At 38.8% G+C, this 17,016-nt stretch overlaps 1 protein-coding gene across 1 annotated transcript in view; it reads right to left on the minus strand.

The window, feature by feature from the left end:
• The window catches only part of TRPM3 (transient receptor potential cation channel subfamily M member 3), a 286,208-nt gene that overhangs the window by 20,853 nt on the left and 248,339 nt on the right, over positions 1–17,016 (minus strand). The window contains exons 20-22 of the mRNA XM_056325516.1: positions 12,183–12,311; positions 9,826–10,077; positions 4,865–5,039 (exon numbers count right to left, since the gene is read on the minus strand). Of these exons, the coding sequence (XP_056181491.1) occupies positions 4,865–5,039; positions 9,826–10,077; positions 12,183–12,311 (556 nt within the window). The remainder of the gene's footprint in view (positions 1–4,864; positions 5,040–9,825; positions 10,078–12,182; positions 12,312–17,016) is intronic.

Raw genomic sequence — 17,016 nt, forward strand, 5'->3', positions numbered from 1 at the left:
ACAAGGAAACCAATAACTGTGTATTAATAACTAACAAACCAACCCATCTTTTTTTTTTTTTTTTTTTTTTTTTAATTCAAGTCTGGACATTTCAAATGCACTTTCATCACCCTGTTTATGAGTATATAGGCATCTTCCAATTTTGCTCTGCACTGAACCTAAAGGATGTGAAAGCATTTTATATTTTTTTCATCAAATGTCTAAGTAACCTTACCATCTTGAAAAAAGGCTAAGCAAGCTGCCTAGGGCTGTCTACTTCTTCATTGAACTCTGGGAACTCTTAAATCTCATTGCCCTGCTCATCAGCAGCAATATCCAGGGTACTAAACAGTGTCTCGTTACTTCAAAAATGTTGCTTTAACTACAACATTGTGACCTTACACGTTGCTTCTTGCCCTCAGCCACATTAAAAATGACTTTGAGGTGTCTCTCCAATCTACTGGTATTTTAACCACAATTTATAGTAGATCACTGCATTTTTCTTATTCTCTCTAGTGCTTTCTTCCTCATCCACCCCCCAAGTTAAAAATATCCGACAAAATGGAACCCAAAATATAACCCCAGATGAGTGCTAGAAAGGGGAATGCAGCTCAGCCCAGAGAGACTTTCAAAATGGTGTGTAGGCTGTGCACAGATTTTATCCTCTGCCCTTGTCTAACTGCTACAAATACTGCCTGTTCTGCAGTGCTGCAATACAGTTGCAAAACAAAAAAGGCAAAAAAAAAAAAAAAAAAAAGAGGGGTGGGTGGGGAAGCATAGGTATGTTTTATTCTGTTGTGTACAAAGTTGCTCTGTTTGTTCTAATTCCAGAATGATCCATGCAAATGACAGCCCTTACAGAAAGCTCCTATGGAGACATGAAAAGCCTGAAACCTCTAAAATCATATAGAATTTAGTATAAAAATTTAATTTTTACTAAGAAACCTTCAAGAATTAAAAAGATTAAATAAATCTAACGGACTTAAGAAATTTTAAAAATGTCTTTTGTAGTAATTATACTTTTTCCTTAAGTTCATTGGATAGTTAAAATGTGTATAATCTCTATCTTCTGAAACAACTGCATTTGGTTACTTGGCATTCCCCCAATGCAAGTGAAAGAGAAGGAGACCCCCATCTTTTTCTCCTAAACTATGTAGGTTTTTCCAGTAAGGGAGTAGGCAAAGGGAACAAACACAGTTCAGACTGATCTTCAGATTCCAGATGGGACTTGAAATATTATCAGCTGGAAAGAAAATCCAGATGCAAATCTGACATGTGAGACACCAGGCAAATATGAAAAACAGCCCAAACCAAAAAACCCAAATTGGTGCTGGCTAACAGCACTCTCAGTTGCTTTGCCATTTGAATGTAGGAAAATGTGAGGTCTGCTGCTGATTTGCTACAGGTGACTGCCATTTCTCAGGTTACCATTTAGGTTATCTGTCTACATTTTTTACCAGACAAACTCACTCCCTGAATAATCCTTTCCACTTCAGTATTTCTTAAATAATCCCATAGTATCCATAGTATTCTAGAGGGGCAGATAGCTTACTAAGGTGAAAACAAATTTCTTTGCATGTGACAACTGTGTTGTGAATTTTTTGGCTAAAATTTCCAGCAATAGTGCCAAAGTAAGTGAGGTGAACCAAGGGAGAGATTTTACAGTGCTTGTGGATTTCCTTCCTGACAGGCATTCACTATAACAGCTAAGCGGCTGACTGCTTCCCCATGGATCCCATCGAGCAGCACAAGGCTCAGCTGGATTAGGAAAGGCAGCCTAAAAGTGAGGCAGTTGTGTATACCATCACCACTTCCCTGGCCTAGAACCCCTTTCTCCCCCAGCTAATGCGGCTGTGATGAACCATCAGTCTGAGAGGAATGAACTTTGAGACTGGTTTTGCTCTTTTTTTGAATTTACCTGAAAACCTGAGCACAATTCTAAAAGATTTATTTTGCCTCCCCCTGCCCACCCTTTACAATTGATTGATAGTCAGGAATTTGTAGGAATGTAGTACTTATGTACATTGCTGATAATAAACACCACCACTGAATAGTGTACACATACTCCCAGAAGTGAGGATATAATTCTGTCCTCACTTTTGAGTTGAAGATGAGATTACATGCCAACAGGACACTAACGCATAATCCAGTTAACATATGTATTTTAAAAATTAAATGAATACAGAAATTATGGGTAAAAGATGTAAATGTATATGACGTGCAGTATTTTAGAATAAGGCATTTAGCTAGTGTTTTAATAGTGCAGTGTGTTGAGATAAAAATCAGAGTAGACCCAGCTGAGATGGATCCAGACAAGGTGTCTGGTCAGCCTTAACGGCATGCTTCACAAATCAACAGAAAATGAAAAAGAAAAAAAAAAAGAAAAGTAAGTTAGAAATTTTAGAGTAGCATACTTTTTTGTACATTTCTCAGACACTAGGTTAATCTCCAGGAGTGTGGCTCAAATGTACATGCACTTCCCAGATGAGCACTTTTGCTGAATCCCAAACTTAGAAATAATGTAGCAATATTAAACAACAACATATAAAGAAAACCACAAAGAAACCCTTTTGGTTTGCTAAAATAATAGTAATTAAAAAATTCTGCTCCAAGCTATAAGTTCAATTGCAGTTTAGATGTAGCATAACAATTTTAGAACATGTTTATCTTATTTGAGAAAGTACAAACCCTGTAGTACTCTAACATGAATACAGTGGCTGATTTAGCTTAGAACGACTTGGAAAATACATGTAACAAAAAATTTAAAAATAGTGAAAAAATGTAAGTATAGTCGTAAAACCTTTTGAGTGCCAATCAGGTCACTTTGATTGTACAACAACATCACCAACCATTTGCTCATGCTCCCAGTCTATTGCAGAGGTAACACTTTCACACAACTGAGCCTCAGACAGACATGACATGTTGCACATATTTTGTGCTGAAAGAGTGGCAGATTCTAATTCCCTGCATCGTCTGTCTCTTAGGAAGGAGGAACTAGGTGCTGCTTTTCATTTTGGCATCACCACTTTTGCCACAGCTCCTAGTTTCCTTGATACAGAACAACAACATGTCTACACTTACAGCTGGAGCTGAAACCATCAGGAATTTTGCTTTCCCTAAGCCTCAGAACGCTGCATCTGTTTGCAAGGTTTAAATGCTGGGCATCTGAATAACACACAAGACTATCCCTAAATCCTTGTGCAAGGGTATGGAGCCTGCCACCCTCTTTTCATACTTAGAACCGATGTTTTATTCAAAGCCACTTTAGTTTTTCAGGTTTTGGGGTTCTAAACTATAATCAGCACTTCATTAAAAAAAACCAAACAACAAAACTTTTTGTTCAGTCAATTGCCATACTTGTTGCACTATGGTAGTTACTTAGTACAGTATCAATAAATGGCCACTTGTAGAGGGACAGACAGAATTCTGCTTGTGGAAGGAAGTCATAGTTTTATGAGATAAACCTCTATTATGCTTTTGGAGCAGGATGAAGTTTCATACCCCCAGTTATCATGCCTTTGAAATGCAATGAATTTTTAAAAAGAAAATAAAAGGAAAAGGAATAAAAATGAGGGAATTGGGTAAACTCAGTGAGAAGCTTTGTGATTTTAAGTGCTTGTTTACTTCCTTGCATGCCATGCTGCCTCTGAAAACAAAGTGTAAACATAAAAAGAAGTAAGCATAAAAAAGAGGTTTCATCTGTATCCACAGTAATGATTCTGTGCTAACCAGGAAGAAGAAATGAACATGGAACTTCTGAAATATTTGACATCAGACATGTATATGTCTGTCCACCTGTTAAGTTGGGGGGATTATTGATGATACAGGTATGTTTATTACCTTAACTAGCTCAGGAAAAATCAACACTTTTCTTTCATTCAAACTTGGTCAATATTGAATAAACACAAGACAAATTATGAAAACACTACCCTTTCCTAAGGTAGTACATATGATAAAAAGGATATCCTAAACAGAGCTTTAACGGATGCCATCTGCCCCTGGAAAAGATACTTCTAAATGCTGCCAAGGTTTACACATATTTAAGTAGGACTGATGAACATCTGTTGCATGTCAGTGTTTGCTAAAGGTATATTGTTTGTGAATCCTTGTTCATCAACCGCATCATTTCTCATGACAACCCCTCTCCTTTGGCATGACGCACTGGGTGTAACCAGGAGGTTTAGTTTAAATTGAAAACTGGCATTTTCCTGATCACCAGCAAAATGCATCCTGAGTAGATAGTATATAAAATACTGGCTTTCATTCTGATTGCACTGACGTGAGCAGTCTTGTCTTCCAATAAATAAATAAACCAAAAATCTAATAACAGATTTACTGGTCCCAAAGAATTGCATCACATGGTTTAGCATAAAGGTGGTGGCAGTGAGTAGGTAACTGAGAAAAAACACACTGGATTAGATCCTAATGAGGTGCAGGAGCTGAAGGTCTAACCCAGTATTATTAGACTGGATGCTCAGTATGAAGTTAGGTATAAAGCATTTAGGTCTGAAATCAAACCAATGGATGAGAAAAAAAGAAGTGACTCTTTATGTCCCAAGTATACCAACGAACTTGTGGTGGACACCTGGGAGGGTATCCCTGTCACCAAACTGGTAAAAAGGAACCATTTAAAATGTTCTTTATCTGCAAGATAATTTAGCATTACAGATTTCTGTTTAAATAATTGTGAAGTGATGCCAGAAGCATGTTCTGAAACTGACTCCCCAATATTAGATGAAAAAATACTTTTGTGACCATTCATTATGATGAAGAAGTTCCTCTATCCTGAGCCATTTATTGAGCACAGACACATGATCTAATAGGACATCATCTGATCAAAATTGGATACCTGACTTTGGAGTATGAGAATCATAAACTTGCTTACGGTCTATCTGGTCTGCAAACACTTCCCCATAGATCATCCAATAAGGCATGTAAAAAATGTTTTTCGCCAGCTTCCATGAAGGCTCCTCATTGGGGAAGAGAATAGCCTGTCTTGCGACACCAAAGCTCATCAGAACCACCAACATGATGATGACGAAGTACATCATGTCTATCATCTGAATGTAATGACAGGAAAAGAGAGAGAGAGAGAAGGGAAAAGAATTATCGAGGAATTTATTTATCCATATTCTTATCATTATATGCTGCAAAAAAGTTTGTAAAAATTAGAATTTTCAAAAACAGATTTTGAAAACCTCTTCTTAGTTTTACACATAACAAACTTAATTTTCAAAGCAGTGAGGCAGTATTATTGTGTCCTTGGTTTTACCCAGTGTTGCTTTTAGGAACAATTTAAATGTTATGAATAGGCTTGAAAATACAAGATACCATTTAGTCACACCTGTTGCCTGAACAGGAATATAAGTTCACTGGAATCAGCAGTCTGGTCTAGGGAAGGATCAGGAAATGATTTATTGTTCATATGCACCTAGTGGCAACTTTACCAAAACAAAAAGGCTGACATGGATTATTTTATTCACTGGTAGTCACTGTCTTTGAGTAAAGGAAGCAAGCGACATCTAACATAAGGAGTAATGGGTGGCAGAATAGGCTGTTACTGCAACGTAAGGGACAACATGGTGGCAATCAGTGAGAAAGGAAAGCTGTGATACTGACTGGACTAGAAATCAGCTTGGTGGGGGAGTTTGACAAAGGCCATATTAAAAAAAAAAATATGCAGATAACAGACACTAAACCATATTCTTTTTTATTGTTGAAGGCTTCATTAGCATATGCTCAAGTTTAATTCCTGAAAAAACTGGGACAGCAATCCTGGGAGGTGCAGAACAGAGGCTGAAGATTAGAAGAGGAGCTGTGCTAGAAAAGACCTTCCAGAGAGCAGAGTAATGGGCACTAAGCAGGTACAGCAGAGATGCTTTATAACACAAAATGAATGAGAAAAAAATGGGAGTCCCGTAAGGTCCCTGGTAAGATTCCTCTAAAATCTTTAGTTAGAGGCTGACTTACAGGCCTTCAGTTACAAGGTTTGTAAAAACAGAGCTGTTTTTCACAAATTTGGATGTAACTTTTGTCTCTGGCCAAAACTTGACCCAAAACTCCTCTAAACTTTATGAGTTTTAATCCTTCCAGTCTCTGCATTTTCTGGCTCAGCTGCATTCTGCCTTCCCTGCAAGGCAGGCATGCAACCAACCTGCACATAACTGGCAGCTGTATCACTCCATGGGGGACCTGCTGCAGCGCAAAAGCAGGGCTGGTAGAAGAGGGATGCAGTTTCAGCTCATGGATCTGGCACTGCTGGTGGGGGGTGGGGTGTTCTTCAGTTCTAAAACATGAGAGACCTGAGATCAAAGTAACACTGACAAAGTATCTGACAGAGAAAAGAGAAAGAAACAGAGGAGCAAACAGAAAGGATATTCTCGTATTTATTGAGAGAGAGGCTGTAGGAGCAACACACCTGTAGGACAGGGCTCTGGTAGGAAAGACCCGAGGAGGTGGAAAGAAGGAACTGGGGACAAGTGGAAAAAGTGGAAAAGAACAGGGGAAAACAAAAGTTTTGAGGTCCACAAAAAAGTGCAGGAAAGAAAGAAAAAAACCTGGGGACATGACAGAGGAAAAGAAATACCTTAAAGAATTAAAAACCAGACAAGTAAATCACCAACATTCCTGTTATTCAGAGCATTAATCTTTCAAGAAAAAGATTGAAGAGGAATTTCAGACCATTGTACATCAGAGAGGTCCTGAAACAGGAAAGCTGCATAATTACATTTGGTTCTTACTGCTTTTAGGGAAGGAATTTGGAGATGAAACCTTTCTTCTCTGAATTTGGAGATGAATCCTTTCTTCTCTGATGAAACTTTGTTTCAGGTAGAAATACATACCATGATAAGATGTAATACAATACCTATTTTAAAGTATCATGCAAGCAAATAAACACAATGAGCATGTGGTGGCAATTTAAGATAATTTCTGAAATGCTTGCAGTATTTCTGATCAGGAACCACACAGGTTTGACCTGATGTTGCAAGAAATAGAATTTTCAGTGCTATTCTCTATTCAAGCTGCATATTAGTTTTCCCCTCCTTCAACTGGCTAACTTTCTAAAACCTCACTAGCTTGTCTGAAATCCGGTTAAATAGATGGGTGAGTTTGTGCTGACTTTAATGGGCATTGTATCAGGCCCTTTGGCCTGTAGGGTCAAATAACAATCGGTATTTTAACAAGGCAACGGCCATTTCAGTCATGCTGAAGAACTCGTCACCTGTTTAAAAAGGTGATAAAATGAGGAGCTGTTGGTGCAGTTTTATAAACAAGCTGGCTCCATCTCCCCATTTTTATCTGCAGAGAAGCTAAGAAAATGTAGACATTCCCACACAGTAAGTCCCACACTGTAAGGGATGTACCTCTGACTCTCTTGACATGCCACAGTGATTTCATTTCATTCCCATATAAAAGGGGAGTAAATCTATCGTGGTGCAGAGATTAGGAAAGTACATTATAATAAGCACATTCTGTTATGGAAATTAGTAGATAATAATGAACTTGGTCATTCAGCTTCCTCCTGCTACCCTTCACCTTTGCTTTAGCCCATTGCTTTTAAATCACTCAAGCCCATTCCTGCACCTTGCCTAATTTCACTTGCATATTTGTTCACAGTGCCAGAGGTAAAACCTATTAAAGCTATTTTGGATACAAGGTAGAGGCAGGTGAAGAGAAAATTCCTTAACAATGGGAAAGATGGAAAGAGTCATCTTTTTCCTCCTGAGTCTAGAATTTACTCACAATAGAAGCTCAGGATAAAACCTAAGGTGATAAATATGATCTGTTGAGGAACTCAATAGCTGTGATGGGCTTACTCTGTAGAAATATGTATAACCAGCTTGATATTTTCCATAGTACTGAATATATACTTTCAAGACCATGAAATGAAAAAGACAGACATGTGATTTAAACAAAACTGCACAAGGGAGCTCATTGCAGCCTGGAGCAAGCAGGTGCAACTCTCAGAGAAGTCTGTGCATGATATAAATGGGCTGGCCATTACACAGGGGAATAAGTTGGCTGTAAAATATATGTGAGAGGCAAATTTGTGTAACTCAAACCAGCTGGGCATTGCATGTGTGGGCAAAGTGGATGTGTCAGAGTTGCTGAGTGCATGGAAAATTGGATGAAGCATGAAAATCAAATAACAGGAAGGCACAAAATAAAAGAACTTCCCTTCAACAGTTGCCCACACCTTCAAAGTGACCTGGTAGCTAAATTCAACACCCTTTGAGTGGGTGCTGAGCCTACAGAGGCCAGTGATTCTCCTGCATTTGTTTTCCAGAGAAAGTGGAGTGAGGCCTGATTTGTTGCACACATGTGAAGATGACAAAGGAATGCAAATAATATAATTTTGCTGATTTCAACCACTTCCTTTCTGTCGTGACCCCAGGAGAAAAATAAACCACTGTTTATACTATTGGTGAAGCTACGCTCCTACCAGCCATCCATAAGAGACTACATGGCTAATCCATTTATTATTGAACTGGTTTTCAGGCTGCCTTTTCTAGCAGCACAGATATGAAACTTCTTGTGTGTGGCATCTTGTGTGTGAAGATTACAAGAGTAGGACGGTACCTGGCTTTAGGAGTTTTATACACTGTGTATTGTGTAAGCCCCAGTGACCACCAGATCCCCTGACAGAGGGACATAGTCCATGTGGGGCAGGAAAGAAACAGACGATAATGTAGTGTTTTTCCATTGGTCTTTCACCCTTTCTCTTGTTCTGCTGTCCTTTTACAGTAACCTCCAGCAAGAACTTTTGAGTGTTTTCACCTCTGTACTCCGGAGCTCTGCAAAATCCCTCCCATAAACATCCTATTGGCTTCCTTGAAGGAAATTAGTACACTTCAAAATACTGTTTGCCAGACATAATGATGCAACAACCACTTCCTTTTGCGTTTTCTCCCTCCCCTCCCGCCCCCCCTCCCCCCTCCCCGCAAGCTGTTCTTTCTTTGTCAAACCCACCACTGTGTTTGGAGTTGAAAGCTGGTAAATGGAAGGATTAAGATGATGGTCTTCCAGTTACCTGTTGGGTAGGGAGTCTAACTGGACATATATTTGTATTTCAGATTTATAACTGCTTAGAATCAGTGAGCTTGTTGTGACTAATGTAGTATCAAGGAGGGACTGCAGTCCACGCATTCATATTTGTCCCTTTTTCCTGTGATGGTGAGGAAGGAGGGTAGCTAGGTCTTTTCATGAAGGACCGTGGTTAAGGCAAACACAACAGACAGCCTATTTGGACTTGCTGATTATTCTCCACATAGCAATCAGACAGAAGTAATATTTGTATTTAGAAAAGTTAATATTTTGTTTACAAAACAAACAGTTTACATCTTTTACTGAATGCCAGCTTCAAGTGGGTTTTATGCTATTTTAAAAAAAAAAAAAATCTTAAACTCCAGTTCACAGTCTTGATCATAACTATTAAAGTTTTGAACACACCACGCCTATTACAACACACCTTCTTGAAAGTCTCAAGGTACAAAACCTTCTTTTTTTTTTACCTTAACAACCTCCTTTACAGCTAGTTGAGAACTAGCATCCTTTGTGTTTTCTGCAAATAAGACACAGACGTATAGGATTGATGGCTTTGCTGTTGAAGAGAGATCTCAGAGAAAGACAAGCAACACATCATCTAACAGAACAGGGAGAGTTTAACCTTCAGTTCTGGGGGTCTACGCTGAAGTTGTGATTCAATAAGGCACTAATTTATAGGTTACATGAAAATGCTAATGTAAAAAAAAAAAAGTATAGATAAATCTGCAGTGATGTCATTGGCCAAAGAAATTAAGTCAAGAACATGTTGGTAAAATATAAGAGTACACCAACTTCTCTTACCATTTTCCCAATCATCATAACATATGGTCCCAAATACTTGTTTACTCCGAAGATGTCTAACAATCGTATATACCAGTAAATGATGTTTACACAGTATATCACTCGGCCATCACTCCGGAGTGGCAGATCTTGCAGACGGAGCACCATCCCAACGGAGAACAGGAGGATAGCTATAAGATCAGTAACATTCCAGTACTCCTGGAGCCAAACTTTTACTTTCTGTAACAGTTTCCCAGGCTCTGACATCAATATCTGAAGGACAGAGGGCACGGAGAGGAAAGCTGTCTTAATTTAAGCTTGAAGAAATCTATAGTAAACAAATATATGCCACACAGGCCAGAAGCAAAGCTGATAGACCCCTGTCATATAAATAACTCATGTACTCCTGGATTTTTTGGAGAAACCTTCCATTTCAACCTTCTTAGCCTGTACCTGTGTGCAAGATACTTAAAAGGAAAAGGATGTAAAACTTACTTGCTCTAAAAGCTCCATGAAGCCAGAAAAAATACACGTATTTCTTTCTGTTTTTCAAACTTATTGACCCTACATAGAGTCTTGGAATAGAGGGAGAAATATAGAAAGTTAATACTCACATTTAAAGAAGCTGTAGAGTTAAATAAAATTATTCTAAAACGTGTCTCAAACTGTGAAGAACTAATTAATAACCATGAAGATGTGGATTTAGCATTTAATCCAGAGAGATAGTAGCTACTACTTGGACCTGGTTTTGGAAACTGAGTTCCACAACTGAGAATATAATTCACAAAAATAATTTATCTTACCTTATGAATTTATCACCATTCTATTTTCAAGATCATTTGGGAGACTTGATTGTTTTCCCAAATTACTGTTGAAACTATTCCTCAAGTGATTTCTATGAATAATTTTAGTGAGTTAACAAGCTGTTTGTTTTAATTTTCTATATTTAGTCTGAGAACATTTGAGCAGACTCATAGAGTTCCTTAAAAAGATGAATGCCATTCTTATAATTTTTTTATAATTCATTTTCAGAATGAATTTTAGGCTCATCTTCTGAGAACAATCTCCAACATCTGCTTAAAAATCCATTACAACAAATGTTCTTGATAAACTTTTGTGAAAAGGACAATCTGGGGTGAATGATTACACAAAAATGGCACACACTCCTGCCAGCAGCCTCCCACCTACTGAGCCAGTGGTGCTTAGTCCCTATCAGTGTTGCAGAGTCCTCCTGTGGCTCCTGCCACTGTTTACCTTTTTCTTTCGCTTAGCAAAGTACACTCATTATAGGCCACACAAGTAGTGTCTTTTCCTCTGTTCTTTTTATTTATAATATGGAGTTTACCACACAGTGTTTGAAATCTGTCTTTGAGGACTAAGTGCCTGTTGCAAGACCATTTTTAGTTTAGTCCTCAAAAGCATTTGCTGCAGAAAATACAAATATATATGGTAACAAATTCAGCCCAGTGGTGCAAACGTGCTGTTTCAGTGGAGGTCAACAGGACTCGAACCGCTCACATCAGGGCTGAATTTGGCCTCTGGTGTTATTGTGGAATAAATGCACATTTGGCCAAGTGAAAAGGGCACGGCAGTAGCTGCAAGTGGGAGACACTGTGAGGGGCCGGGAATGGCAGAATAATTTCACTCTGCCTATAGACTGAGCACCACCTTAAATGTTCTGTCTCTGCTCTACAGGCCTGCTTCAGCATCTTTAGGGAGATGCATGCTATAGCCTCACATAATTAGCAAAAATTTTCAAGATTAAAAGGGGGAAATCCTATTAGCAATGTGCTACAATATTCAATGTGAATCTAAATTTTCCCCTAGTTATGGCTGGTTTTATTTAAAGCTTTTGCTTGAAATACTCGGACAGACAGAACAGCTGTAAATTTTGAATGAACTCTATTTGGAGTGGGGTGAGGATTCAAACATGGGCTTTTTAATTGTCATGCTATCACCATGTCTCCATGTCCATTCTGTTACAGCACATCTTCTTTTCCTCCCCCTGAAACATGCTTCAGTTTCTGGACCATATTTCAAGGAATATAGGTTGAGCTTTAGTATATGTCAGAAGACCATCCTATACTTGTGAATGTTATTAAATGTGCATCACACAGAAATCTGAACAGAGAAATTCCGTGGGAGAAAAAGAAGGAGAGAGATTCTTAATTTTAAAATGGAGGAAGGTAGATTTCTTTAGTGCTGTGTTTTTAACAATCCATCCGCTTTTCTGCAAAAATTAAAAAACCCCAATTTTATGATAAGCCCCTTCATCAAAAATTACCCTGTGCAAAATAGTAAAAACAGATACTAAAATGAAAAAAAAACCCAACCATGCTTATTTATTTTCTATTCTGTTGTGGTTGGGGTGATTTTACCTCTCTCATCTTCTCTATTCCCAGAGTGAAAATGTACGAGATGACAATCCATTCCTGTGTAGATGGCCAGCGATCCATCTTCACTAACACTATATAATTGAACAGCATCAAGTAGCCTATATATGCCAGCTGCAAACAAACAAAATGAATATCAATAATCACTATATTTATACAGCTAAGCCAGTCTCTTGGGTATGATTTGATATTCCTAATTTCACTGCAACCAGAGTTAAACAGACAAAAGAACAATCAGACAGTGTTCTGGGTTGTCTGAAAAAGCTCACATTAAATCACATACAATGTGGAATCTGCGAAATACATGCACAAATGCTGTCTCCTCCAGCTACACCTGTCTCCCCAACAAAATTATATTAATGCTGTCCCCCTAGATCATCCCACAGTGATGGCAATACTGATACGACTATGCCAACTACCAATCTAAGTTACCTACGTGAAAAAAGTCTTCTCTCTCATCTGCTTCTAACAGCCTTTACTCCTCTAATGCCCTCCTCTGTGTTTTCTCTCCCTATTCACCTAACCTAGGCTGACTCTGGCATTCCAAATCCTTTTTGTACAGTCCTTGCTTGGAGCCCAGAAGGTTCTAGGTGCTGCTAGAAGTCTTTCTGCCCACTGTAGTACGGACCTAACATATACCATGATTCCCCCAGAAACACTGCCACTCCTACTATTTCGTTGCTGCAGCAAGCAGCCATGCATTTATTTGCCTGAAATTTTTTGCAAGTTTTTATGTGTAATTGTTTTTCTTTTCCTTCTCTAATATATCTACTTACCAGCCTATTTTTTGACACAGTGGAAAGTGTGGATTATGTTTTTAGTTTCTTTTTCCTGTCTTTCTACATCAGGAATGTAATGAAACTGTCAGTCAAAAAAAAGGCAAGACAGGCAAATTGCATCATCAAGCTCATAAAACCCAGAGAAACCAGTGTCACACTGGAGCATGGGCTGTAGCACTGGCGAATGGCTGTGGCTGAAGTCTGTGGTGGCCAGAATCCAACTGCCTGTCTACTTTGCCTTTCCAACAGCAGCCCTACAAGAAAATGCTTCTTAAGCCAAATCTAAATCAGAAAGAAGATGATTCAGTTCTGTGCATGAACAATTTAGTCACTGTGGTAGAAAGCTTATTCCAAAAATCTCTATTTCAATGTAGTTTTTTTCTCTCAACTGCATGTGACTCACAACTATCGTATACTTGGTGTCAGACTTAACACAAAACAACCACAAGAGGGGCTTGAGACCTTTGGGTAAGATTATTTCAGTGTTCAGCACCTCACAGAGCAGGATTTATAGTCCTGTTGTATTTGCTAGAGAACATCACTTCTGCTCTGTGCAAAAGCCACAGGGTTTTGGCTTCTCCTCCAGTTGATAGTTTGAAGGACACTCGAGAGAATTATTTACAACGGCCATAACTATCGGCACAGAGAAGACAGCCAACTGAACCACTGCTCTTGTCTACATAAAAGGCAGGAGGAAATGACCTCATTTGTCTTTCAGTTTGTGCATGATGACGGATTGCATCGCTCAGGTCTAGAGATTGGTCTTCGCTTAACACTCCTAAAGGAAATGGAAAGCAATATTGACTTAGGTCAGCATCTTGGGTGTGAGTCGAGTTAGCAGAAACACTGTCTGGGCAGGCAGAACTGGACGCACACCTCCCCAGCTGAAACAACACCTTGTACTATAGTGCAAAAAGCCAGGTGATACTGTCACCTAACACCCCTCCTCTTAGATCTTATTGATTAGTAATTATCAGCAAATTTATTAATTTGGTCTGACTCAGCAGCCTTTGGTGAGCATTTGCAGTTAGTATGGCAAAAGAATAGGGACATTAAAGTTACAAAGGTGACAGAAACCGCCAGACTTTCAGTGTAACTAGGGGCTTTTGCTTCTTGGTTTTCTTATGAGGTGTTAGGGTTTTTTGGTTTTGGGTTTGTGTGTTTTTTTTTTTTTTGTCAATGCAAATTTACTGAAAATTGCTGAAAATTTTTGCTTGGGAAAAGAAAGGATAAAAAAGCTTCTTGATTTAAGAATAAAATGATGCTGAATCTGCACCACTTTAATCCAATAAACAAGCCCTTCAGATAGTGAGTGACACCCTCCTTCTCCCTCCCCCATACCTGTAACTTGCTCCTGCCTTCCAGGAGGATGTCCTGATCCCACACTGTGATCAAACCTCAGTACAGCTGCCCATGCTGGTACTCAAGTTCTTTGAAAGTGCTACTACAGATGTAACTGAACTCTCTTCTTGCTTTCACATGGTTTGACAAAGAGCTAGAGGCTGTCATTTTCACCCCTGAAGGCAGTACCTGAAGAAGCTAAGGAGAGGAATGCTTGCTAAGAAGTTTCTAGGGTGAGTTGCTCCCCACCCTCCCTATGGATGTTGTTCCATTCTATAGAAAATACTTGAATACTCATTATGGTAAGGATCAAACAAGGAAATTGTACCAGCAGGAGAGTGCTTCAAGAGGAGACTACCCTCCCTTTTTCTCACTGATTGCAATAATTAGATTATTATAAAGTGAAGTGGCCCCAAACCGCAAAAGTTAGGGCAAAGCTGTTTTCATGTTTAGAAGATGAGTCTTACTTGGGTTTCAATTCCCTCTGCAGCTATTCCTCCTCCTCAGAGGTAGAAATTTGGTCTCTTATATCCTTCTAAAATCTCAGTCTAAGGCTAATAGTTAAAAGCGGAAGGCCATCCTCTTCTCAAGCAATCTGTGAGACAAAACCTATGAATCATGGTTTTCAATGTAACAGCACAAAACAAAACAGAGTAGTTGAGTTTTGAAACTAGTGCACATCCAGAGAGAAAGGCTAAAGTTTCTTTGGGTGAGAAAACACTGCTGAGCCAAAATGTTACTTACTCAAACACTTCCACCTTTAACCTACTCGTGTATTTCAAGAATGGAAGTGGATATAGCTATAGAGTGATAGCAGATACGTATAAGATTATTTCAGATGGCACACAATAGCCATAATAATAGTCACTTTTCTTGCATTTTGAACAGTGGAGTGTAAAACTTGGAGGTTTTATTTTGAAATCTATGATTAGTATTTCTGTCTGTGTGCTTGTAAGAAGTGTGTTAGGCTGTGCAATTTTAACTCTCATGTGAAAGTTCTTTTGCTTTTAGGCTCCAGGACTTTCTCAATATACCCAACTGGTCAGGCACTGCAGACAGCATCCGCCTTATTTTGCTCTTTAAGTTCAGTTTAGCCAAGATCCAGCTTTAATAAGTGACCTTGATCGAGACCTGCCTCGGGACATAAAACTGTAGGAACAGGTCTAAATGGAAATGCAGTATTGATCTTTTTCTCCCATCTCAGAACTGAACTAACAGGGAAAGACAGGGTACTTCTTTCTGTTTACAGCATAAAGACTTTTCTGGTTATGTATAATACATATTGCAATTGTTAATGCAACTAGGCTGCTTATGAGCAGTTTCTGGACTCACTGGCCTGATTAATGTTTGATGGCCACATAGTCCAGCAGGTAGTTGATCCAAGTAGCCAAACGGGAGCTATTTGCTAGCATAAGCTGTCCACCACAGTTTAGTTGATGTGAGTTGTTCCTGCTGTCTGTTGACATACTGTATGCACTTCAGCAAGGCAATTTTTCAATAGGAAGTCATCTCCAGAAGGATGCATTCTTTGTGATTTTCGGTGCATTCAGCAGAGTAATGGAAGATACAACTGGGAAGGACCACCTGAAATCACCTGGCCAATTCCATGGTGCTAAGGCAGGATTAATTACAGTGTACCACAGTGGATGTATGTTTTGATAAGATAGACCTAGAAATCACAAATAATGGAAGTTCTACCATCTCCTTACACAGTGTATGACACTACTTCTCAGAGCAGTTAGAAACTGTTCCCTAACATCTTACCTAGAGCTGCATTGCTGCAATTAAAACCATTACTTGTCCTTTTCAGCAAGGACTTAGAGATTATTCCATTTTGTTCCTCTCCACAGCTACTTACACAGATTTGAAGACTACTACATTCCTTCTGTAGACCTTTTTTCCAGAGGAAACAACCTTACTGCCTTCAATATTTCCCCTTAAGTCATATTCTACAGACCTCTTGAAACATTTTTCTTGTTGTCACATGATGCAGAAGCTGAACTAGGATACACTACTCCCGCCAAGGAGACTGAAAGGATTACCTTCTGCATTCATTTTACTTTTTAATCTCATCCTTCTACACTTTGGTGCAATTTGCAAGTTCAATAATTAATCTCTACTCCATCATCCGAGTTTTGACTGAAAATATGAGATAGCACCTGATGTAGGAGAGAACCAAATGGAATCCTTTCCAATCCCTGCTTCCAGCTTGATAGTGAATAATTAATATCTGCTCTTGAAGACTAATTGCCAAAAAGCTTTGTATCCACATAGTAACTTTAATATAGCAGTTATTAATTTATCTGTGAGAACACCCTGTGAAGTTTTTGATGCTGTCTTACTTTGGTCAACATATACAACACAATTCTTCTCTGCTCCATCTGCAAGGTCTGTTTCTTTATAACACAGGGAGATTATATTTATTTGACAGGATTTGTCACTGAAAAATGTACATAAGGTGCTACTCATGTCTTTAATATCTTGTGGGTAGTTTCACAAACATTTTATCTAAGAGATACTCTGCAGACTAGTCAAAACAGAGCAAGGAAAAAATGTTCCAAGGAAAGACGTGATCTGCTTCTGTTTTTTCACCAGTTATTGGATGATTCAATATCCTGATTCAGTCCAGCCTCCCATTGGGCTTACTTTTGGGAACTCTTCTATTGGGAGTTGTCCTATATGGAATTCCTTGGGAGCAC

Source organism: Falco biarmicus, chromosome Z (assembly GCF_023638135.1).
Source record: "Falco biarmicus isolate bFalBia1 chromosome Z, bFalBia1.pri, whole genome shotgun sequence".
NCBI lineage: Eukaryota > Metazoa > Chordata > Aves > Falconiformes > Falconidae > Falco > Falco biarmicus.